At 34.2% G+C, this 26830-nt stretch overlaps 4 protein-coding genes and 1 non-coding gene across 5 annotated transcripts; 4 read left to right on the top strand and 1 right to left on the bottom strand.

The window, feature by feature from the left end:
* Positions 1 to 11296: 11296 nt before the first annotated feature.
* LOC107624508 (protein BIG GRAIN 1-like B) lies at positions 11297 to 12768 on the top strand. Its single transcript, XM_016327001.3, has one exon. It carries the CDS (start codon positions 11585 to 11587, stop codon positions 12593 to 12595), a length of 1011 nt encoding a protein of 336 aa, XP_016182487.1. The 5' UTR covers positions 11297 to 11584; the 3' UTR covers positions 12596 to 12768.
* Positions 12769 to 17802: 5034 nt separating this feature from the next.
* LOC107620871 (serine/threonine-protein kinase 52-like) lies at positions 17803 to 19623 on the top strand. The gene is made up of 4 exons (XM_016322972.3): positions 17803 to 17961; positions 18179 to 18457; positions 18669 to 19322; positions 19411 to 19623. Exons 1-4 carry the CDS (start codon positions 17803 to 17805, stop codon positions 19621 to 19623), a joined length of 1305 nt encoding a protein of 434 aa, XP_016178458.1.
* Positions 19624 to 21001: 1378 nt separating this feature from the next.
* Positions 21002 to 24626, top strand: LOC107623700 (mechanosensitive ion channel protein 10). Its single transcript, XM_016326048.3, has 5 exons — positions 21002 to 23227; positions 23340 to 23460; positions 23578 to 23871; positions 23964 to 24166; positions 24251 to 24626. Exons 1-5 carry the CDS (start codon positions 21708 to 21710, stop codon positions 24513 to 24515), a joined length of 2403 nt encoding a protein of 800 aa, XP_016181534.1. The 5' UTR covers positions 21002 to 21707; the 3' UTR covers positions 24516 to 24626.
* A 54-nt stretch (positions 24627 to 24680) lies between these two features.
* On the bottom strand, positions 24681 to 24752 carry TRNAD-GUC (transfer RNA aspartic acid (anticodon GUC)). The gene has a single exon. It is a non-coding gene; the product is annotated as a tRNA-Asp (tRNA).
* Positions 24753 to 24879: 127 nt separating this feature from the next.
* Positions 24880 to 26659, top strand: NDHU (Chaperone DnaJ-domain superfamily protein). Its single transcript, XM_016326896.3, has 5 exons — positions 24880 to 25225; positions 25314 to 25375; positions 25462 to 25551; positions 25739 to 25882; positions 26465 to 26659. Exons 1-5 carry the CDS (start codon positions 24949 to 24951, stop codon positions 26558 to 26560), a joined length of 669 nt encoding a protein of 222 aa, XP_016182382.1. The 5' UTR covers positions 24880 to 24948; the 3' UTR covers positions 26561 to 26659.
* The last annotated feature ends 171 nt before the right edge of the window (positions 26660 to 26830 follow it).

The following is a 26830-nucleotide window of genomic DNA, read 5'->3' as shown; positions in this document are numbered from 1 at the left end:
TTTAATTATTTATAAAATTTTAATTTTTCTCTCAATATAAATATGGTATATAATTATTAATTTTATAATTTTATATTTTTATTTTAGTTAAATTTTTATAATTTAATTAATTTGATTTAAAATTTAAATTGAAATAAAATAAAACATTGGAGTGACAAATTTTACATTAAGTTTTAAATGAAGTCTTATGATATATAGTTCACAAATATTTATGTGGCATCTTGTGAGACCTAAAATAAATTAAAATTAATACCAAGTATTAGAGATGTTCTTATAAATTTGTTTGACCATCTAAAGATTAGAAGATCATAATTATCTAACAAAATTAATTTGTATTAAAAAATTATCTTATTTTAATGTGGTCCTTAATTCACATGATTTAAATTTCACACGATAAATATGATTTAATTTGATTTGATATGATTATTAATTGAAAATATCTCAGTTACCTATTTTATTCATAAATTTATTATTTTAATGACTAATAAATTAATCAAATCAATTGATTAATACATATAATTAGTATAATTAATTTGGTTTAATAAATTAAAAAAAACATAAATTAAAAAATACTATCAGAATATTAAAAAAATAAAAAAATACTACCAAAATAAATTAATATAAATTATAATAAATTATATGATATTTAAGTATCTAATTAAATTAATTAGTTAATATAATTATTTTATCATAATAAATTATATTTAATGAGTTAAAAAAATAAATTAAAAAATATTCTTAAAAATATATCACATTAATTTTATCATTAAAAACAGAAATTTAATTTTTATACAATAAAATTAATATATGATAGAATATATACTGTAAACATATATAGAATTTAATTTAATCCTTAAAAAGATTTTTATGAGACGAGGGGAGAGTCAGCTAGAGAAATAGATATTTTAGTTGCCATTAATACCATATAATGTGTCTATTGATCTTTGTAAAAAATTTATTTGAAAAATAAGAATACACCATTTTAGAGATCAAAAATCTATGAAGCATGGACACTTTATTGAGTTACTGTATCTGTGTGTCGGACACATTTCGGATACGATAGTCACCGACACTTGTTCGACACGTGTGTCTGTTGTGTCCAACCGTGTCTTAATAAAAAATAAAAAAATTCTTTTCCGGACACATCTGGACACGCCTAAATACCATCACGTGTCAGCGTGTCCAATCTTATTTAATGTATATTCTTAAAATAAATTTAGATATAGTATATATTATTATTTATTAAAATAAAAAATATTTAAATACTTGATATAATTAAAATAAGACATTAAAAATAATTAAAAATTTTAATTTATATTTTAATATCAATAAAATATCAAAATATCATTATAATTTATCTAAAAAATACTTTATATTTTATGTGTATACGTGTCCGTAAGATTTTAAAATTCGCGTGTCGGTGTGTCCCGTATCGTGTCGTGTCCCGTGTCCGTGTCAGTATTCGTGCATCATAGTCAAAAACTAACTTGAATTCGTTGAATGGTTAATTCATTTGTTTGCTTAAATAGATATAAAAATTTTAAATTTTATTTTATATACGAAATAATTTATTGATCAACAATAATTTTTTAAAAAGTGATATGTGAACTATACCAAAAAAAAAAATCCTTAGGGGTCGGAGCCTTGTTCTAGCGTTAGTATCATAACATATTGAATGCAACATATTTTAATGGAGGAATTAGTGAATTACCCTATGTGACGCGTATTCTTTCGTTCTTTTAATTTTTCCCCGTTATTTTTTTAGAACAGGCGGTGCGTTTGCTGTTGTTAGCATTCATGATCTTTTAATTACGAATTTCTAATAATTCTATCTCAAGTCCATAGACAATCTTCTTTGGTCATAACTGATGGCTGGTAATTAAAATAAGACATGTTTCAAGTTGTGCAAAACTTTAGGAGGTTTCATTGCAAGAAAAATGAATGAATGACGCAATATATTTTCTCTTGGGCAACAACATTATTGAGGAAGTTATTTTTACTAATAAAATTTGTGTTTTCTTTAAGAAGTAACCGTTACGAGATTGCGCTCCATTAATACTGATTGTAATGAATCAACGACGAATTAAGAGGCTCCTTTAATTTGTTACAACTTATAACACACGAACAATTTCCTGATATTTTTCTTAGCACGTAAAAAGGTAAAAAGAACAAATTTACAGGCTCCCTCTGTAAAATTAATTGCACGCAAAAGACCCCTCTTTCATTTTTCCACGATTAAAGTTTTTGTTTGTCTGATCCAGTTGTTTCTCTTTTACTACGTACCTTTTAAATGTCATATCTATTTTGTTTGGGAAATCGAGCTTCTATAGGTTCCAATTCTATTACTTAACTTTCAAATTTTAAAAAAAGGTAAATAAGTGTTCAAGAAATAATATTTTTGTTACGATATGGATGTCCCATATCCATTCTATGTCTACTCAGCAAGCACTCTTGGAAAGTACATTTAAGAATGTGCGGTGCATGCTTTCCAACCTTTGAAAATGTGAACCTTGAACTTGTATAAATAGAGGCTAAACCTCTGTACGTGATACAACCAAGGTTGCGAGAACCGGACCGGTCATCAAACCGGTCGAGTTACTGGTTCAATGGTTCAATGGTTCAACCGGGGTTGAACCGTGGTTGAACCGGTTCAATTAAATATAGAGTAAAATCATAAAAAATTCAATACATAATTTTAAAAATTTAAATTCAATCATTTCTAAACTAATAAAATTCAAAATTTAACAATTTCACAAAATAAATTATTCATAATTTATCATTAAAAGTCACCATCACTTCACAAAATTAAAGCATTCTGTCTATGAAATTACCTAAATTGCAAGAAGTTTGAGCATTTCACTCATTTAGGTGTTTTCATAACAAAAATAACATCAAACACAAGCATGAAGAGCTACCATGAGCAATGGATAAACATGAGTTTCATAACTTAAACAAGCATCAAGAGACAACCCAAAGTGCATTATTCTTGAACAATTTGCCTAAACAAAGAGTGGTTCAAACTATATGGTAACTACAACATATAATTCAAACTCAAAGCATCACAGAGGCATTTAATCGAACACCTAGCACGCAATGTACAAATTTAGCATAAACAAACAAACTTCAGCTACAATGCTTATCCATTCAACAACTTCCACACTTAATACAGCCAAACACAACAACAAATAGAAGTAACCAAGCTTATATAAGCAAGCAAAGCATCAGCCAACCGAGAAATTTCCAATTCTCAAAACTTGCAACAAACCTAGAATCTACAAACTGAACTACCTTATTCCAACAACCTAGAATCCACTAACGAAAATAAAAAATCCAACTAAACTAATGTAGAACAAACTATAGACTGGCAGAGCGTTAATGGATTCTATTGAGGCTCCTCTGTTTGGTGAAAAATCCTCAGGAATGCCGAAGACAGAAATTATGCAAGGTAGGCAGCAGCAAATTGTTGCACACAGTATAAAGGGCATGGCATATCCGATAAAGCTGAAGGTAAGGAAGACTATACATAACCTGCACAGATAGAAACCTATATTGTTAGAAGACCTGAGAAAGTGAAAAATAAAGTGAAAATAAACTGTTTGAGTTATGACATTACCTAAGCATCAGATCCAAATCAAACACCAAAGGCAAGAAGCAATAAGAACAAAATGGCAAAAAAATAGAAGCAAACAATGGATGAATCATAAATTACCCCTATACTCGTCACTGAAGCAAACAGAAGCAACAAAACTGGATTGAAAAACAGATTCATGAAGCACAGAAGCAGCAAAAACAGATTGAAGATTCATGAAGCAGCAAACAGAAGCAGCAAAAACAGATTGAAGATTCATGAAGCAGCAAAAACAGAGGAACTAGGAAGCATGTTCAAACAGAACAGGCGAGCTTAGAAAATCAGTCTTACCAGCGAATGAGAGGCGGCCTCAACGCGGTGGTGGTCGCGGCTGCTGTGCAGTGGTTTCGGTGGCTAATGACGAGCGCTGCTGGGTGGCGAGTGGCGACTGAGGAGCGCTGCTGGGTGGCGACGGAGGAGCGCTCTGGAATCTGGTCTCTGGAGCTTGGTCGGCGGTGGCGCTGCTGGCCTTGGTGAATGGTGGGTGAGGGGGGAAGAAAGGGGAGGCTGGGTGCTGGGAGCTTGGGGTTGCTGAGTGAGTGAGTGTCGAGTGATTAGGGTTAGGTTAGGTCTTCCGCCAGTTTCTCTTTTTTTTTTTTTTTTTAAAAAAAAAAAATAGCCAAAACGACGTCGTTTTGCTTTTGAATTTCCAAACCACTGAACCGCCAAAAAACCGGACGGTTCTTCCGGTTTACCGGTTAACCGCCGGTTCGACCGGTTTTTTAACCGGTTTTTTGCCATTCGGTTTTTTAAGTTACCCGGACCGGCTAGGTAACCGGTTCCCGGTTTTTCCGGTTGAACCGGCCGGTCCGGTCCGGTTTTCAGAACCATGGATACAACACAAGCAAATAACAAAATCACTCCTCTTTTATGCTGCAGTTAAATACTCTTCTCCTTATATTACTATTACAATTCTTCCTCTTCTTTTATTTTATAAGTATTTTAAATTCTATTTTCTATTACTCTTTACATATAATATTAATAGCAATATTAACCATCTTTATTATATTGAGATTGCAACAATAAACAAATGCGATTCTCTCTCTCTTTATTTTTAATACTCCTTTCTATCTTTGTATATATATACACATTACAACATATAATATTATTATATATATATAAATTATTATTGAGCTAATTATTTTAATACTAGAGTCTTCTATTTATACATCTCTATTATATATATCTTTTATTTTACAACACGTTATCAGCACGAGACTCTGATCAAATTTTTAGGAAGACTCAGGTAACAATTTTTCATTATGTCGAAGCTCTCTCATCTTGAATTCAATGCTCTTGATATATCTGGAAACAATTATTTATCATGGATATTAGATGCTGAAATCCATCTTGATTCAATGGATCTTGGAGATACCATTAAGGCTGAAAATAATACATCCCAGAAGGATAAAGCCAAAGCCATGATTTTTCTTCGTCGTCACCTTGACGAAGGATTGAAAAATGAATATCTTACATTAAAAGATTCTGCAGATCTTTGGAAAGACCTTGAAGAAAGGTATAATCATCAGAAAACGGTGATACTTCCTCAGGCCCGATATGAATGGACGCATTTGCGTTTACAAGATTTTAAATCTATAAATGAATATAATTCTGCAATGTTCCGAATCACCTCACGAATGAAATTGTGTGGGGAAAAAATAACTGATCATGATATGTTGGAGAAAACTTTCTCAACCTTCCATGCCTCGAATGTGCTCCTGCAGCAGCAGTATCGAGAGAAAGGGTTTAAATAATATTCTGAGTTAATTTCTTGCCTTCTTGTTGCCGAACGCAACAATGAGTTGTTATTAAAAAATCATGAAGCGCGCCCAGCTGGCGCCGCCCCATTTCCTGAAGTAAATGCGGCAAATCATTACCCCAGAAGAGGTAAATGGCAAGCTTTTAATAACAAGAAAAATTATGGAAGGAAAAAGAATTATGTTCAAAAGAGAGGATCTCACCAGAAGTGGGACAAAGAAAGGAATATCGGGCAGAATAAATCAACCGAGGAGAAGTGTTTCCGTTGTGGTGGAAAGGGCCATTGGTCACGTACCTGTCGTACCCCAAGGCACCTAGTCGATCTTTTCCAGGCATCTTTAAAAAAGAACGACAAAGGAAAGGAAACAAATTTTGTTTCAAACGATGCTGAGAACTCCACCACTCATTATGATGTATCTGATTTCTTTGAGGACCCTGAAGGAAATATTGGTCATTTGATCAATGATGGAATAGTTTAATATGTGGGATTGTGAAGTATATATGTAAATAAATAATGTTAAAAAAAAAAAAAACTTATTGTGAATTTTCTATGTTTCAAATGTGATGTACATAAATAATGAAATATTAATATTTATGAATTTTGAAATTATTAATTGTGTCAAATTTTAAAATAAAATTTTAGTATATGACATTATTTTATGTACAGTATTTCTTAGAAAAATAATTCTGATCAAGTATTCAATTTAACTGTCCATACTACTCATTTTATTATTATTTGTTTTTGAAGAATGGCAAGGATATGTAATGAAGATGTATGCCTTGCGGATAGTGCAAGTTCACACACTATTCTCAAAAGTGATATATATTTTACCCATCTTGTGCCAAAAGAGGAATATGTTAACACCATTATTGGCTCAGGCAATGTGATAGAAGGCTCCGGAAGAGCTATAATTTTGTTTCCTGGAGGAACAAAATTTATAATAAATAATGCACTGTTATCTACCAAGTCTCGAAGAAACTTGATGAGCTTTAAAGATATTCGCCGAAATGGATATCATATTGAGACTATGAATGAGGGAGATCATGAGTATTTATATATCACAACTCATGATTCAAATAAGAAAGTTATATTAGAAAAATTACCCTCACTTTCATCTGGGTTGTATTATACCAAGATTAGTGCAATTGAATCACATGCCATTGTAAACCAGAAGTTTACTAACTCAAATGAGTTCATAACTTGGCACGACCGATTGGGTCATCCGGGAACAACCATGATGAGAAGAATTATTGAAAACTCTCATGGGCATTCACTAAAGGACCAGAAGATTCTTAAAACTAGTGAATTTTGTTGTGCTGCATGTTCTCAAGGGAAGTTAATTTTAAGGCCATCACCAGTAAAGATTGGATTTGAATCCCCTGAATTCCTAGAGAGGATTCAAGGTGATATATGTGGACCTATTCATCCACCATGTGGATCTTTTAGATATTTTATGGTCCTAATAGACGCATCTTCGAGATGGTCACATGTGTGCTTATTATCTTCTCGCAACCTGGCGTTTGCGAGATTATTGGCTCAAATTATTCGATTAAAAGCACAATTTCCAGAAAATCCAATCAAAGCAATTCGTCTTGATAATGCTGGTGAATTTACTTCCCAAGCTTTTGATGCTTATTGTATGGCTAATGGAATAAGTGTTGAACATCCAGTAGCTTATGTTCACACGCAAAATGGGTTAGCAGAATCACTTATTAAGCGCCTCCAATTAATTGCTAGACCCTTGCTTATGAGAACAAATCTCCCAACCTCGGTTTGGGGGCATGCTATTTTACATGCCGCAGCACTTATTCGTTTGAGGCCAACGAGTTATCATCAATTCTCTCCTATGCAATTAGCTTTTGGCCAGCAGCCAAATGTTTCCCATTTAAGAATATTTGGGTGTGCGATATATGTTCCCATTGCACCACCTAATCGCACCAAAATGGGACCCCAAAGAAAATTGGGGATATATGTTGGATATGATTCTCCCTCTATAGTGAGGTATCTTGAGATACAAACTGGTGATGTGTTTAAAGCCCGGTTTGCGAATTGTCATTTTGATGAATCAAAATTTCCAACATTAGGGGGAGAGAATAAGCTTCCTGAAAAGGAACTTAATTGGAATGCATCATCGTTGATGCATTTAGATCCTCGATCAGGGCAATGTGAACTAGAAGTTCAAAAGATTATACATTTGCAAAGAATAGCAAATGAATTGCCTGATGCATTTTCCGATACAAAGAGGATAACCAAATCTTACATACCAGCGGAAAATGCCTCAATTCGAATTGACGTCCCAGTAGGACAAGTAGCCACTGAAGCAAATTCACGCCAGAAGCGTGGCAGGGCAGAAAATGCCCCAATTCGAATTGATGTCCCAGTAGGGCAAATAGCCACGGAAGCAAATACACGCCAGAAGCGTGGCAGGCCTGTCGGTTCTAAAGACAAAAATCCTCGAAAGAGAAAAGAGGTAAATAATATTCCTGTTGAAAAAGACATAGTAAAGACACCGGCAGTTGTCCAAAATTCTGATATAACGCCAGAAGACGTTCAGGTACCTGAAAATTGTGAAAATGACGAGATCTCGATAAATTATGTCTTTACAGGAGAGAAATGGGACCGAAATAAGACAATTGTCAATGAAATATTTGCATATAATGTGGCATTAGATATCATGCATGAAAGTAAGGATCTTGAGCCAAGATCAGTTGAAGAATGTCGACAAAGAAATGATTGGCCAAAATGGGAAGCAGCCATGAAGGCTGAATTAGACTCACTTGCAAAACGTGAAGTCTTTGGACCTGTAGTCCGTACACCTGAAGATGTAAAACCTGTTGGATATAAGTGGGTATTTGTGAGAAAACGAAATGAGAAAAATGAAGTTGTGCGCTATAAAGCCCGACTTGTGGCACAAGGTTTTTCACAAAGGCCCGGCATAGATTATGAAGAAACGTATTCCCCTGTAGTGGATGCGATAACATTGCGTTATTTGGTCAGTTTATCTGCATATCATAAACTGCATATGCATTTAATGGATGTGGTAACAGCCTATTTGTATGGCTCATTAGATCGGGATATCTATATGAAAGTCCCAGAAGGACTAAAGATATCCAAACCATCCAATGAATATTCGCAAGGGTTATACTCAGTCAAATTGCAAAGATCTTTATATGGTCTAAAGCAATCTGGACGAATGTGGTATAATCGTCTTACTGAGTACCTGGCCAAAAACGGATTCAAGAATGATGATATCTGTCCGTGTGTTTTTATAAAGAAATTTGCATCTGGATTCGTTATAATTGCTGTGTACGTTGATGATTTAAATATTATTGGAACTCCTGAAGAGATTCCAACAATTATAAAAATTCTAAAAGAAGAGTTTGAGATGAAAGATCTTGGAAAGACTAAGTTTTGTCTCGGCCTGCAGATCGAGCATATAAAAAGTGGGATATTTATTCATCAAACAACATACACAGAAAAGATCTTGAAAAGATTTTATATGGATAAGTCACATCCATTAAGTACCCCAATGATCGTAAGATCTTTGGATGTGAAAAAGGATCAATTCTGTCCTAAAGAAGAAAATGAAGATATCCTTGGTCCTGAAGTACCATATCTTAGTGCCATTGGAGCGCTAATGTATCTTGCTAATAATACGCGATCTGACATATCATTCGCGGTGAATTTACTAGCAAGGTATAGTTCCTCTCCAACCAGAAGACATTGGAGTGGAATCAAACAAATTTTTCGATATCTTCATGGGACGGTTGATATGGGATTGTTTTATCCCTATGGATCCAAGTCACAACTAGTTGGCTATGCAGATGCCGGATACCTGTCTGATCCACATAAAGGGAGGTCTCAAACAGGATACCTATTCACATATGGTGGTACAGCTATATCATGGAGGTCCACGAAACAGACGATAGCAGCAACCTCCTCTAATCATGCTGAAATACTGGCGATTCATGAAGCTAGTCGCGAGTGTTTTTGGCTGAGGAGTCTGATTCAATATATTCTGTCATCATGTGGACTAATTGATCATAAGATAGCTCTTACTGTCCTGTTTGAAGATAATACATCATGCATTGCTCAACTTAAGGGGGGATACATCAAAGGTGATAGAACAAAGCATATTTCTCCCAAATTCTTCTTCACTCATGACCTTCAAAATCAAGGGACAATTGATGTCCAACAGATCCGTTCAAGTGACAATCTGGCAGATTTATTTACAAAGTCACTCCCAAAATCCTCCTTTGAAAGATTGGTGCATGAGATTGGGATGCGCCGATTTCGAGACATTAAATGATGTCGGCAAGAGGGGGAGACTGTACTCTTTTTTCCTTGGTCAGGTTTTTTTTCCCATTGGGTTTTTCTTGACAAGGTTTTTAATGAGGCAGTCCCCAGTACAAAGGATATTGTACTCTTTTTCCTTCACTAAGATTTTTCCCACGGGGTTTTCCTTTAGTAAGGTTTTAACGAGGCAATAATCCTAAATGGACATCCAAGGGGAGTGTTACGATATGGATGTCCATATCCATTCTATGTCTACTCAGCAAGCACTCTTGGAAAGTACATGCATTTAAGAATGTGCGGTGCATGCTTTCCAACCTTTGAAAATGTGAACCTTGAACTTGTATAAATAGAGGCTAAACCTCTGTACGTGATACAACACAAGCAAATAACAAAATCACTCCTCTTTTATGCTGCAGTTAAATACTCTTCTCCTTATATTACTATTACAATTCTTCCTCTTCTTTTATTTTATAAGTATTTTAAATTCTATTTTCTATTACTCTTTACATATAATATTAATAGCAATATTAACCATCTTTATTATATTGAGATTGCAACAATAAACAAATGTGATTCTCTCTCTCTTTATTTTTAATACTCCTTTCTATCTTTGTATATATATACACATTACAACATATAATATTATTATATATATATAAATTATTATTGAGCTAATTATTTTAATACTAGAGTCTTCTATTTATACATCTCTATTATATATATCTTTTATTTTACAACAATTTTCACCTGCACAAAAATGGTATATTATTATTACGTTTTGAATTAACTCAATTAAGCTAAATACCATTTCTTATAAAAAAAAAAAGAGTCCCGTCTAATTAATGCATTTGAAGACGATACTAATTTTACCCGGATAAGATGGTCTTTCAAAAGCGACACATTGAGTAATTTTCAATTTGCACTCAACAATTTCAGTTTTGATGCCTAATTTCACCTATTTGGCTAATTGATTGATCTATATATTTAGCTACTAGGCGCAAGAGTCAAGCCATTTTAAAATAATTCGTTAATTTGTAGTGTCAAATCCCATATCAATCACTGTTTATCTACTTATATGTATACCAACCATAACAAACCGACCTCTCAATGCATATTCGTCTTTTGTGGGCTATAGTCCAAAAAATAGCTATATAAAACCAAGAACATATGATTAGTGTCAACATTATTTATCATACTGTTATGTTGATTTAGTTAATTGAATTATTTGAATAGGTTTCGATTGAACTAAAAAAACACTGAACCTTACCTAGAGGAATATATATAACAACATTTGATTTTAATAGTTTATCCCTTACCTAACGAAATTTTATAATGGCCTTGCCAGCTTAATTGTAATAAGAAACTAATTAATGGTGCGCGTATAATCCGTTCAATATCATTTACTAAGGGATGAAATGAGAGGCCAAACTGAATAAATACAAATTCAGGGTGGAAAGATTGAATGAAATAACTGTGAAGTGCACCAAACCCGTAGAATTTAATAGTAACTGCTGAGCCATATGGTAGGTCTGTTCCCTTGTTAGAATGTTAGTTCATGGTTCATGCACAAGCTACTAATTTGGTAAGTAATCATGTACCAAAACATACACGCTTTCGTCTCACTAATACTCAAAATTATTACATTTTGCCTATTTTAGCACGTGGGTCCTCTCCGTTAGGAGGTTTGACAGGTGTACAAGTACCAACACTGTATTCCAGCATTTAACCTCATCAATCTCTTGAACTGCTGGATCAACGGATACTAATTAGCTTAAAAGATGAATTAAGATGTGTTTCCCTGATTGAAGTGGCACATGAATAGATGCGAAACTTGCAGAATAGGGAGGGGACCCCCCTCCCCCATGCCTCATGCCCCTATATAAAGTGCAACTCTTCCTCTCATGACCCCTCCTAACTACAACAAACATCATCTTTCCCTTGTCTTAGCTTGTTCAAATATGAACACCCTCGCACAACACCACTCTCAATACCCCTCTTTCTCTTCCACCCTCCTCGATAAGATTTACCGCTCCATTGACGAAGGACAAACCACACACACCACACCCATTCACAGCAAGGTTACAACAACAACAACAACGCGTCACCATCGTCATCATCTTCATCACAACAACTTCACTACTTCTTCTGAATCTACTAGTTCTAGCTCAGGAGGCTTGTCTTCTTCCTCCTCCTGCTTCGCGCGTTCCCGGCCTAAGCCTGTCAGAACAACCTCCATCGATGATGGTGAGGAGGTCTTCATCAAGTCCAAATCCAGGGCCCTCAAAATCTACAACAACCTCAAGAAGGTGAAGCAACCAATTTCACCCGGTGGAAGGCTCACCACTTTTCTCAATTCTCTCTTCAACACAGCCACCAATTCCAAGAAAACTACCAAACCGGCTCCTTCTTCTTCTTCTTCTTACTATGATGCCACCGCACACACAAAAGCTTCTTCCACGTGTTCCTCTGCCTCCTCTTTCTCGCGCTCTTGTTTGAGCAAGACTACTTCATCTTCCTCCAGAGACAACAACAACAATGGTGTCAAGAGAACGGTCAGATTCTACCCCGTGAGTGTGATCGTCGGTGAAGATAGCAGGCCCTGTGGCCACAAATGCTTGTACGAAGAAGAACAAGTGTCTGTGTCGGTTCCCACAGCATGGAAGATTGGACGGTCATCTTCAAAGAAGAGCGACAAAGAGCTCAAGTTTCCGGCTATGGAAAAGAGAGATTTTGACGATGATGATGATGAGGATGATGATGCTGCAAGTGATTCAAGTTCTGATCTTTTTGAACTCGATCACCTAGCGGTAATTGGGAATCATCATCATCATAGGTACTGTGAGGAGCTTCCGGTTTATGAGACCACTCATGTTACTACTAATCGCGCCATTGCTAATGGCCTCTTAATGTAGTTTAGTGTTATGTTATTATGCTCCGTAAAATGTATAGGGTACAACACAGAGTCTGTTCTGTTTTCTAGTTGCTTTTTCTTACTAAGCTTGGATTCTAATTTCTAATTTCTGTTTTGTTTGTTATTGCCAATTGGAAAAAACCACAATACATTCCGATGTTTGTTTCTCCTCAACTCAGATATTGATTCCATCATTTCTGGACCCGATGAAATTGAGAGTAGTAATTAATCTGATACAAAATAAGAAGATTTAAAAAAGATTTTATGATAATAATAATTCTAGTTCAAATGAAATCAGACATGTTTAATTCTTTCTTAAACAATTTTTTGTTGTTGGAACCACATTGCTTGCTGCTAAAAAAGGTTTGAAGTTGCAATATGAACAGAACCTGAGTTATTTTTTCTCCTGTATAAGTGTAAATGTAAAGTAAGCATCAAAGATCAAAATTAAAGTAGTATATGTGGATATACAATAACTGTCACAGAAGGCTTTGCCTTACCAAGAAAATTATTTGGAAAAAGGTAGAAAAGAACAATAGATCAAATGGTGATGAATAAAAGCGTGTAGCGCGTAGGGTACATGAATAGATTTTGCAAAAAGCGAGAGAGAGGTAGGGATCGGATGTGTTCACTTCGATCATGATCAGAAATTTTGATAAAAACTGACAGTGTTGTTGGAGTGAGAAAAAAGAAGATTCGAGATTGGTATTGAGAAGCAAAACGAGAGTGTGATAGAGAAATGAAAAAGGAAAAGGCAGATACATCTCTTGTTCATTCGCCCATGGGAACAGAGAAAGTGAAAATACAAATACTAGTAATAAAGCTCTGCTCTTTGATGAGAATTGAGATCATGCTTTCATTCTTTCACTCTTTTTTTTTATTTATTGTATTGGGCACCGTACGTTACTTGCTGGTTGCGCTACCTCTAAGATTATTCAAGTTCAAGATTAGTTACATTTTTCACACGCTTTGCTTTGCTATGCTTTTTCATAAAGAAATGTTGTCTGCTTTATTAGGATGGTGATGCATGCTAGCTAGGTTTGTATATATATACCAAAAAGGTTGTGATCTAAGGTGCGATGATGATCATGATGAGGCACGCAAGAGTGATGGTAGTTTATTAATTTGGTCCTTTTCTTTTGTTGTTTTGAGCACTTAGTACATAGTACAATTTGCAAGCTCTGCTATGCTAATTAAGAATGATGATGTTGAAAGCTAAATGGTTCTGTACAAGGACGTTGTGATGTGCGGTAAAGTAAGCAATTATTGCTCTGCGTGTTAAGATGCTCCTCCTTCCCTCATTTTATCACTGCATGCCCACGCTGCCACTCCCTCCCTTTTTTAACATTAATATATTATATATGGTAAATCAACAATGCTAGGAAGTACCAAGAGGTACCAGCCAAAAATCAGCTAAATGTCTCTGGGTGAATCCAAAATCTCTACGTGGATGGTGCTTATGTTAGGCATTAGGATATTTCTTCTACTAAGTATCAGAATGTTTCTTTTTCATACTAAATGGATGTTCTTTTATATATTTTATAAATTTTTTTTATATACTAAGAATCGAGATTGTTGGAAGACCAGTAATCCCCGCCCCTATTTCTCCAACGTATCATTCAAAATTTTAATTTGGGGTGAGAAGCAATTAATATCAAACATTATAAATTAAAAACAAATAAAATTAATTAAATATAATTATAAATTAGTTAAGTTATTTACTTTTTGGCCGATCACCTCTTGATTCCATATATTTTTCCATGGTAAATATATATTTTTTCCTGAAGTTTGTGATTTTTTTTAAATATTTCTAAAGTTTACTTGCATTTAATTTTATTGTTAATGTTTTCGATTTACATCAAAATTATCTTTAACGTTCACTCCATATAAAATATTATGGAATAAAATTAAACCCTTTTACGAATAATTTTAACACAAATTAAAAATATTAGAGACAAAATTAAATAAATTGATTAAAAGCAAAATTAAATAAAATTAAATATTAAATATATTTAAAAAAAATCACAAATATTAAAAACAAAAAGTATATTTTATTATATTATATATTATTTTTGCCCTATCTTTATTCTACTATTATTCATAGTAGTATAATCTAATTTAATTACTCTTTTTTTAATTATTATATGTAACTTATTTATTCTAAAGTCTATACGATTTCTAGGAACTTGGACTAGCAACCGTTTTGGTACTGTTAATTTCATTTTGAAACCATGTTAATTAGTACCACACAAGGGAGATAATGTTTTATCTTAGTTTTTTATCTGTCAAAATATTATGTGTATTAAAATAAGTTATTAAAATTAACATAATAAAAATTTGTATATATATTATGTATAAATATATATTATTTAAATTTATAATCAATATATATTTTATATTTTAATATATATTTTATACTAATGACTTATATTAGTAGCTGTTCACAATAATTTCATAATGAAATTCATGCATATTTCAAATGTTTCTTCATAACCACTATTTCAAAAGAACAATAATACCGCTGCTGTAGGTTTCATTGTTAATTAATAGACCTAATAATAGCCTACTCACATAAAGTATATGATTAAGATTACTACGTGCTGAGCATATATGCACGAGGTATATCGAAATGGAAGAATTGAAGACCCACTTGAAAAGAATCTCTCGTTAGTCAAAAGTGTTAGCTACTTAACTAATCATATTATTTAGAAACTACTAACTAAAATATATTATATCAGTTATTAATTTAGATTCACATTGTGGATCTGTCACTATATAATATTCAAGAAGTATATATATAGGGAAGTAGTAGTTTTGTGCATCTAAAAGAACTATATTTTAAGTTGAAAATTAGTTCTAAGTTTGTTTGTGTATTATAATAAGAGTAAAAAGGGTGGGGATAGTTCCTATAATCTTCGTTGGTTGTAGATTCCGTACAGTGGGTGAGTTGGAGAAGTAGCCACGCAATGATGAGAGGAATAAATATTTTTTGCTGTCTCATCCAAAAGACTTCGTCTTGTATTTTCACTTAAAAAGAAAGAGAACGTTCAAGAGTTCGCATACATCCTAATAAAAGAGTGTAGTTAATTATGCACCAAGTGTGCAAAGATCTATATTTTATTGAGAGTACTAGAGTTTAACTTTCTAGTTATATATACGTTTAGGGGAAAAAAGAAAAAAAATTAGGGGAAAAAGAAAAGCAATTTTGCTTATGAATTAAAATTTGTGCAAGTGTGCTCGTCGTGTTGATGAGCTTCATTATGATATAATTTATCTTGAACAAAATTGAATTTGTTTTTTCTAAAACAATGATTTATGTTTGCTAGCAAAAATATACGGAATATATTTTTTTTTTGGTGACTTAAATATACGGAATATATAAGTACATGAAAAAGATATTTCGATATTTAAGTAACAAAAAAATAATAATTTTATAAAAAAGAATCTATCCTTATTTCATTTATTGTTTTTATAAGTTTGTTATTAAACATATCTTTTTACGAATTTTTAAATTACCAAATTATAAATAAATAATTATAATAAGGACTTTGTTAGGCTGACTTTTGTGAACAATGTAAATAATAAACTCTAAAATTGGCCCAATAAAATTCAAACACACTATATCCTAAATTACTTACCTAAATCTTAATATTAAGATAACTATTTGCATACCTAAAAAATTAAACATTTAAAATATTTATTATTCACATTATTTAATATTTTTATTATTTACATACTTTTTTCTTATAATAAAGATAAGACGTACAGCATTTTTTCGAATTATAAAGCTGAAACAACAGTTACTTTTGAAATATTTATTAGTTACAACCGAATTATAATGTTGGAATCAATAAGTATATGGTATATCGGTAATAATAATAATAATAATAGAGTAGTTCCTTTTCTCTTCCTACACATGATATCCATACATACCTAACCCTTATGTTAAGGATTAGACTAACTGCTAACTGATTAGGCAGCAATAGTAAAACTAAGAAAGTCAAAGTCATATCGAGCGAGACATTCTTATATATGGTATAAATATATTTAGTTGGTGAGTTTATACTGTGCATAATGCATGGTATAGAAGAAAACGAGACAAACAAGACACAAAGGGTATCTCCTAATTATGTGCCGATTCCAAATAGGTATCTTCTGGTTAGCATTAAGTAACTAGTAACCAGTGACTAACCACTACTTTATTTTTCTTTTACTATAGCTAGCTAGAGTTAAGCATGCAACAACCACTCTAAATAAAGCCTCTCCTATACTATGTAACAAATAACAAAGGATGAAGGAAAAGGTTGGGCCGGTAACATAAAATTAGTGTTTATATTTAACTAACGCAACCCTTGCTTATTGAACAAAAGACAAAGATTAATTAAAGATAGTGTAATTGTATAGTGATTGTTGATCCCGAGGAGGGTGTTTGAAGTTTCCACTAAGGTGTTAAACCCATTTCACTTTACCATACAAAGTACAAATAAAGTGAGAGAAGGGGGTGAAGATGATGATTTTGTGTCTACTACTGTCTAGCTTTACATAAGAATCTCTTTTTCTGTTTCTGCTTCCCTTGCCATTCCCTTTCAGAACCCAAACTTCACACTCTTGCTTCCAGTGTGCAAGTTACATCTCTTCACTGCTTTTTACGCACTTGTTGGGAGCAAATTAAAATTGAAAAAACTATTTGTTTAACATTTTATCATTTCGGCAGTAGAAGATGGATTAACAAGTCCTAAAATATGTTCCAAAAATATCCAAGTGCTAAAACTGTAGGAAGATATGGTTAAAGTTGCCGCTTTAGAACTGTTGTTTTTGGAAAGAGTTAAGTGAATTTTTAATGCATTATTAATTATTTAATTCACGCTCACCATTTGCATTGGCGTTTTTCTACAGTCAACACTCTGCTCCGCTATGTAATACCGTTTTCAATTTAATATATATAAATATTATCCATTTTCGAATTTCACAATAACACAGTGATAGATAGAGAAATTTCTTGAATTTCTTAGCGTACTAAAGAATTGAATAGTTCAACGTTCATAAAGAAGTCCGTCAAGATTATTGTCGTAAGGTATTTGGCATATGAATGGAACAATAACCTAAGCTTAATTATGGTACGGTGAATGCATATATACTTAACAGTTAACACGAATGCAATTACAGTAAAATCCACTCAGATAGGAGAGATAACAATTAAGCAGAGAAATGAGTTCCCCAACAATTCAGTCACGGCAGTCATCAAAGGCGGTGAGGCAGGAGCCGCCTCGCGTTGATTCCGGTGGATGCTGTCGTCGAGTCAGAACTGCGGAGTCCACTACCTCGCCCTTGGACCTTCAGCAGCGCTATGACAGATTGGATGCTAAGGTACACCTTATTTATTATTATGTGAATTTTCAAATCTTCTTTTTGCTCCTAAATTTCAATTCTTTTTTCAGAATTCCATATATCTTTATGTAAGTTCATGATATAATGGTGATTTAATGTTTGATGGGCCTTTTATTATTGGGCTTGAATTATGATAAAGAAATGGGCCACTGTAATAGTCCATGTATGCTAGTTAGTTATTTTGGCTGCTGTGTAGGCGGCAGGGCTGGAAAAGGAGGTGCAAAGGCAAACAGAACTACGAGCGATGTATAGGAAAAGAATGGAAAGGACCCAAGACTACCTAAGGTACTGCCTCCAAGTTGCACAAGAAAAAGGAATCTTAGGCCTCATTGTCCAAAACAAAGGCGAATTTCAGCAAGCAATCAACTCCACTCCACCCATACCTCCCATCCCCACTCCACCTCCTCACCACCCCAATCTTGCCACCATTATTCATGAAGCCAAAATTGCTGGATGGTATATTCATCCAACCGAGGTTAGTAGTTAGTACTCACTAAGTACTCATTGTTTTCTTCACGTAAAATTAATAGTTAAATTTTTTTACATAATTTAAAAGATTTGATTAAATTACTATTTACAGTTTTCAATTATCCAACTTTATATAAATACAGTTGACACTGAGTTTTCACTTTTTTTTTTTTAAAATAATGTTTTATATATCTCATTTATTAGACATGATTGAACAGATTCAGTTGGAAGAGAAAATAGGGCAAGGAACCACCGCAGTGATTCACAGAGGAACATGGCGCGGATGTGACGTGGCAGTGAAGTGCATAACATCGGAATTCTTCAACACAAATGCAAACGGCGTCGCATTCTTCGCTCAGGAGGTAGAAACCCTATCGAAGCAGCGCAACCGTTTCGTTCTCCACCTAATGGGCGCATGCCTTGAGCCACCTCATCACGCGTGGGTGGTGACGGAGTATCTTAGCAGCACCCTGAAAGAGTGGCTGCACGGCTCCGGCAGCAGGCGAAAGGGAAGAGGCGTGCCACTTCCTCCGTTGAAAGAAAGAGTGAGCAAGGCATTGGAGATCGCACAGGGCATGCAGTATCTCCATGAGCAGAAGCCAAAGCTCATTCACCGTGACTTGAAGCCTAGTAACATTTTCTTGGACGACGCCATGCATGTTCGTGTTGCTGATTTCGGACATGCTCGCTTCTTGGATGACCATGAAATGGCTCTCACTGGAGAAACAGGAACATACGTGTATATGGCACCTGAAGTGATAAAATGTGAGCCTTATAATGAAAAATGTGATGTGTACAGTTTCGGTGTCATACTCAACGAGCTTCTAACAGGAAAATACCCCTTCGTTGAGACAGATTTTGGTCCCGCCAAGGTATATATCATCATCACCACTTACTATTACTTTGTACAGTTAATTTATCATCAATTTAATTAGAAATATTATATACTTTTGTAATTAGATTGCAATGGAAGTAGTGGAAGGTAAGCTGAGGCCAATGCTTGCATCATCAACATCATTAGGGAATGAAAATGATGGTGATGATCACCATGACCAAGTGCAAGTGGAGGAACTCATTGATCTTATATGCCTTTGTTGGGACGGAAATCCATCTAAAAGGCCATCATTCGCAACTATTACTCGCACCCTCAAAAGCTATGTTAATTATAAATAATGTATGTCAGTCCAGCTTGTCATTAGAGAAATATGTGAAGTAGTGGGAGTTGAGGGGTGGTTGGGGCGATGGGATTCAGTAATATTATCTGTAGATCTAACAATCGTACTCATTAGTAATTATTATTCATTTATTCTCCACCGTGGCGATGTTTGTCACTTTTTGCTGCGTATCTCGCATGACATTAGGAACTTTTTGCTGCGTATCTTTGTTGAATCCAGTTATACTCGCATGACATTAGGACAAGAGAAAACCAAAAGCATATCAGCAAAAAATCAGTCAAAATGTCGGGTTTTGGTTTGTGTTCTATCCATGAAAAATCGGGTTTTGGTTTGTGTGATTTTAGGAGCAGTTTTCAAACATATTATTCAAAAAGTGATTCTAATTAAACGGTTTTGTTTATTTTTTGGCTGATTACCTTTTGGTTCCATATACTTAAAATTATAAAAAATAAGGTAAGCACCAAGTTACATATACTATAAAAATTATCCAACATTATTTTTCATGGAACCCAAACACATTTTGACTGATTTTTGGCTGATATGCTTTTGGTTCCTAGTTGTTCTCATTAAACATTGAAACCGAAATAAATCTTTTTTTTTTCAATAACAAAATAATATTTAGTTTTTTCTTATTCTCTTTTAATATCTGTTTGTTTTCTATTTTGTTGACTCGTTGTTAATTAAAAGAAAAATTAATTTCTTAGCAGAATCCCTTTTCTATATCAATTTAAACCATTTAAGTAACTTTTTTTAAAAAATTAGAACCTATTTTTTTTTTACAAAAACTCAACCAATATTTATTTTTCTTTTAAATTATTTTCCCCTCATTTTAATTTTTTATCCACTACTTTATTGGTTTATTGCTAATTTAAAACGATTAATTCTTTGGCAAATTCTTAATCAACTAATAATTTTTCTTAAGCATGTGCAGGTGGAATAATACAGTCCATAATGTCAATAACCAAATAATTAAGATGCCACTGGTGGATGGCCTTGGCTGTGGCTACTTGAGTTGCCATAAAGGGGACAAAATAAAATATATAAATGTTTCACTCAATGGTTCCTAAATAGAATTGAGAAATGAAGTTTCTAGAATGGTTATTGATCAGAAGTTCATAACCCAGCTAGATTTCAAGCACAGAGGATGATTTTTCCAATAAATACGGCAATGATAGGGTTAAAAAAGCAGCATAGTGGAGACACCACTGACATGGGTCTCGAAATTTGACAAGGGAGGTGTCCCTCTTAATAATTTAGAGTCACTTTTGTGGTTATTGATAAGGATTATATCGGGTTATTTTATCTTAAGCATGCTCACAAAAAGATTTTCTTTTTAATAAATATAAATAATGTGTAATAAGGTCATACATTTCGGCCTTGCCCAATATCAAAATATTGTATGCAAGTTCGTAAGATAGCTTTTTTATTAAGATCTGAGTTTTAAAAGGGAGATAGAAAATGGGAAATAAGAAGTCTAAGGTTTGAAATTAAAATAGAATGGATTATGATGATCATGGAAATCCTAATACTAATATTAAAAAGATTTGGTTGAGCGGAAAGTAAGTGCCATTACTTTATTAGCTGTTGCTTGCTGAGTTTTTCTTCTTCGTCTTCTTGCCGCTGCTGCTTCATCCATTGAGTCGGGATGCAAAGCCACTCTATCCCTCCACTCCCGTTTCACATTCTTCTCTGCTCTCTTCTCCTTCCATTCATTTTCTCCTTCCTCTGTTTTCTCTCTCACAAAGCGTAGCTCTTGTTATTTGACTTCATAGTTCATACTTCATACATGTCAACTCAGAAAGTCTCAATCTCTTCACTCAAATTCAAAAGTCGGTGCTGAAATTCTTAATCTCCTTTTCAACTTTTAACTATTTTTATTTCATCTCTCTCTCCTCACTTTCACTTGATCACTTTCCTAATTTCGTTATTTCTAAAGAAAATAGAAATAATAAAAAAAAAACTCAAGCATTTAGAATACTCTGTTTTTCAGTTTCCTCTGTTACTTGGGGATCATGAAATATGTTACACAGTTTTGATAAGCAAGTTTATTAATTTGCACCAAAGCCTTTTTCATTGTTGTTGATGAGAATAGGGTCCATGGATGCTAATAATAACAACAGCAGTAAGCAACAAGGTCCTCCAAAAGGCGGTGAAATAAGCATGTGGGAGAAGCAAACAACAGAAGTGGTGGTTGCGATTCCAAGCGAGAGCCAAGATTCCAAAGGGGTTACTGAATCTTTGACACCAAAGCATAGCAGTAGAGTTGACTCCCCTCTCACAATGCACAACAACGACAACAATGATGCTGCTTCAGTGTATGGAACCTCAAAGTCACCACCTTTGAACTGTGCTTCCCCTGAAATAAGGTTCATGCCAAGCCCTAACAAGCCCCCAAGAATTCCCAATTCAAATGCAAACCTTGTCAGAAGGAAATCACTTTCAAGGTCAGTGTATTCCAAACCCAAATCAAGGTTTGGTGAACAGCCTTATCCCATTGATGGTTCTGTTTTAGATGACAGTAATGTTAATGGCATTTCAACTTTGCAAGAACAGTTAGCTGGTAACTCACCGTATAGGACCTCATTCAAAGCATCATCGCCTAATAACAAACCTGGGACTGTTAATAGAACAGTTTCCATCACTTCCGTGACTCCCAAGACGCCTTTGATGGCGTCTCCCGGTCCTGCCGGGGAGGATGAGGATGAAATCATTTACAAGAAAGTTGAATTGAGTAAAGAGAAGCGTAAGAGAGTGACCACTATGGTTTTGATTGAATGCGTTGTGTTTGTGTGCCTTGCTGGTACCTTGATAGCTAGCTTGACAGTTGAAAAGCTCAGGGCGACGATGATTTGGGGGTTGGGGATTTGGAGATGGTGCGTTCTTGTGTTGGTGACATTTTGTGGCATGTTAGTTACAAGATGGTTTATGCACATTGTTGTTTTCTTGATTGAGATGAACTTTCTGTTGAGGAAAAAGGTGCTCTATTTTGTCCATGGACTGAAGAAATCTGTTCAGGTCTTCATTTGGCTCGGTTTAGTTCTTCTCACATGGGTGCTACTAATCAATCGTGGCGTGGCGCGATCTAAATTAGCCTCGAAAATCTTGGATGGAGTGACATGGACTCTTCTTTCCCTTCTAATTGGAGCATTCTTGTGGTTGATAAAGACATTGCTGCTGAAGATTTTGGCATCGAATTTCCATGTCAAGTCTTTCTTTGATCGGATTCAAGAATCGATATTCCATCAGTACATTTTGCAGACTCTGTCTGGGCCTCCGCTTATAGAAGAAGCTGAGAAGGTTGGGGGATCATTAAGTATTGGTCAATTTAGTTTCAAAAGTACAACAGGTAAAGGTGGCACAAAGAAAGAGGTTATTGATATGGCAAAGCTTCATAAGATGAAACAAGAGAAAGTTTCAGCCTGGACTATGAAGAATTTGATAGATGCTGTGACAAATTCAGGTCTGTCCACGATCTCTAATTCACTAGACGAAAGTTTCGACGATGGAGTGACTGAGCAAACTGATAAAGAGATTACAAATGAGATGGAAGCCACTGCTGCCGCCTATCTCATCTTCAGGAATGTTGCTGCCCCCGGTTGCACGTAAGTATAAAATATGCATTTTCACTTATATTTTTCTGAAATAGTATTTGTTCTCCAATTTTTGGTACTTGCCTCTCTTGCTGCTCCTAAAGAGTTCTCCACTTATGAATAGGTATATTGATGAGTATGAACTGAGGAGGTTTATGATCAAGGAAGAAGTTGATTTAGTATATCCTCAATTGGCACAAGCAGAGACAGGGCAAATTACTAGAAAGTCATTAGCAGATTGGGTGGTAAGGACTTCTAATTTTGTGCATCTGAAAATTTTTCTTGTTTAATTGGAAAATATTTCACTTTACAACCAAAAGCAATTTCACTTCATAATGTTTGAAATGTTTATTGTTCATCAGTTGAAGGTATATCAAGAACGAAAAGCATTGGCACATGCCTTAAGTGATACGAAAACAGCCGTAAGACAATTGAACAAACTTGTGACAGGGATCCTAGTGGTTGTGACCATAGTAATTTGGCTTCTACTGATGGAGATTGCAACAACAAAAGTACTTGTTTTCCTCTCTTCGCAGCTAGTACTTGCCGCTTTCATGTTTGGAAATACATGCAAGAACATTTTTGAAGCTATCATCTTCGTGTTTGTGATGCATCCATTTGATGTTGGTGACCGATGTGTTGTAGATGGTGTGGAGGTAATTTATAGAGGCCGAATTTCGTTTCATTTGACAAATGAATTAGATACTATTAATTATTACTCATGCCTTCTGATCTGATACTCTTGCAGTTATTGGTTGAAGAAATGAACATACTGACAACAGTGTTCTTGAAGCTGAATAATGAAAAGGTGTACTATCCAAACTCAGTCCTTGCCATGAAACCAATTAGCAATTATTATAGAAGCCCGGATATGGGTGATGGAGTAGAATTTGCCATCGATTTTTCGACGCCAGCAGAGAAGATCGGTGCACTGAAAGAAAAGATAAAGAGGTAAGATAATGATTTCCTCTTGAAAATGTAAATGAGTAGATTCATGAGATTCTGATGTGACATAATAATATCATTTTGAATCAGGTACTTGGAGAGGAATCCACAATACTGGCATCCTAATCACGGGTTAGTAGTGAAGGAGATTGAGAATGTGAACAAGATTAAGATGGGTGTGTATGTGGTGCACACAATGAACTTTCAAGAGTTTGGGGAGAAGAACAAGCGAAGAACTGAACTAGTGATTGAATTGAAGAAGATATTAGAAGAGCTAGATATCAGATACAACCTTCTTCCACAAGCTGTTCATGTTAGCCATGTTGAATCAAATACAAGTCCACTCAAGAGATAATGATGATGATGTTGGTGTTTGTGTGTTTCTAATTAGCAATTTTACTTGTACGTTTGGTTATAAAACTATGATTTTGGATCGTTAGTTATGAAAAGAATTTCTTTTCCACCATTGTACTCGTATCCACGGTAAAAAAAATTGAGAAAGAATAAAAATTTGTTAAAACGCCGTTGCCGGGGATCGAACCCGGGTCACCCGCGTGACAGGCGGGAATACTCACCACTATACTACAACGACTTTGTTGATAGTAAAGTTAGTTTGGATTTATTTAATAATATATTTTTGTAGTGGTATCTAAGAGATAACTCGTTCATGGTACAGAACACTTGCCTTATCCAATCTCCTCCCCAATTTGATTTAATTTAATAAAAACAAACTATAAAAGATCTAAACAGAAATTTTAGCTCAGGTTAAAGGTTGAAGGTTGAAGGCAATGGCCGTGTCAACCACCTCCAGCGCCACCGTATGCATTCGCAGTAACATTATTATTCCAACCAACCAAACACAGAAAAGCATAATAAGTTTCACATTATTGAAACCGCGCAGATGCAGATGTTGCATCGTGAGAACTAGTTCCAACGATGTCTCTGCAGAGATCAGTGCCACAGAGCAAGTTGATGCAGAGACAGAAGAGAGTTCCATTGAAGTTCCTAAAGAATCAGAGTCTTTAATCTCTGCTCTTAACGTTGAACGTGCTCTCCGTGGCATACGTAAGTGGATCTTGCTAATAATAATTTTAATTTTATTGCTCTCTTTAAAAAAGTACATTTAATTGAGGGAGATAGTTTAGGAGTGCAGCAATTACAGACGCAGATCATTACGGTAGACTTGGCATTCCTAGAGATTTTCCAATTGACAAGGTGAATTAATTAAGAATCACCGGCCACCTTGTTTTTTTTTTTTAATTAATTTGTATGTGTCTTTAAATCTTCATGAGACTTGACAGGTTGTAGTTGCATACAAGAACAAGGTTCAGGAACTGGAGGGCCAAGGTCTAGAGGAAGACGAATTTAACAAGAAATTGGAACTTGTCAAGGTCAGATATGCACTCTCAGTATGAAACAGTTTCTATACATGCATCAAATCACATAATACTGCATCATCAAAAAATAACTACGTTTTATATTGATAGCAAGAATGATTATCCAAAATAAATATTTATATTCATACATATTTGAGTGGCATTATAGAGTGATGATTTAATTGCATGGTATTATGTACAGGAATCATTCAGGATCCTATCAACGGTAGATGAAAGAAGAATATATGATTGGAGCTTGGCCAGAGCGGAGAGTGCAGACACTTACATTTGGCCCTACGAGGTTGACAAAACTACACTCACTTCAAAAGAAGAACCTCCAGCACAGGTAATAAAAGGGTTAATAGTCAAATTAGTCTTGAAAGAAAGATTTTTTCAATCAAATTAGTCATTTAAAGATTGCAAATTAATTATATTTATCATCCAGTCACTCCATTAACCATTTTCTTCAAAAATTGATATTGTAAAATGATAATTGATAACATATATAATACCTGATATGTCTAATTAGATATTGATCAAATATATTTATGAAAATTTATTAATTTAGTCATTTTTTTCGATTACAAAAATTCTATTCCTAATATGACCTACGGACTAAATTAATAGATTTTCGTAAACATATGTTGTCAACCTCTAATTGAACATGTTATGTGTCATGTATTCTATCAGTTAACATTTCATATCAACAATCTCAAAAATTGTGAGTAGAATAACTGAAAGACAGATATGATTAATTCGTAATTTTTGAAGGACCAATTTAATTGAAAAAATTTTTTAGGGACGAATTTAAAAATCGTCTCATCTTTCAAGGACTAATTTAACTATTAACCCAATAAATAAATAACATGGTTTCCTCTTCACTGACCGAATTAATTGTTATCCTTAATTATTAATTTATTTATCACAGGAACCAGAGAATGTCCAACCAACGAGACTAGTTGGATACTTCATATTGGGATGGGTCGTGGTCTCATTTGTGGCATCTATTGCACTAAACTTGTAGAAAAATCTTCACTAAGAACTTTTTATATACACTCCCGAAACAATAATATAATGTATGATTATTTTAGTGTTAACCAATGCTGCCTGAATTTGATCTGAATCTACTAAATTCGGCTCACTACAAATTAAGACATGTTTACAGTACATTGTAGCCAGCTAACGTAATATTGCAACTAAGCTTAATTAATTAGGATGCGTAAAGTTAGCTCAAAATTTTGACATAATTGAGCAAAGATTTTGTGGAATATTGTTTCCTATTTATGTTTGTATT

The sequence above is a fragment of the Arachis ipaensis genome, chromosome B10 (genome assembly GCF_059453495.1).
Source record: "Arachis ipaensis isolate K30076 ecotype BB chromosome B10, ASM5945349v1, whole genome shotgun sequence".
In the NCBI taxonomy this organism is placed as follows: domain Eukaryota; kingdom Viridiplantae; phylum Streptophyta; class Magnoliopsida; order Fabales; family Fabaceae; genus Arachis; species Arachis ipaensis.
The sequence above is the reverse complement of the archived record's forward strand: the minus strand, read 5'-3'. Positions and strand labels throughout refer to the sequence as shown.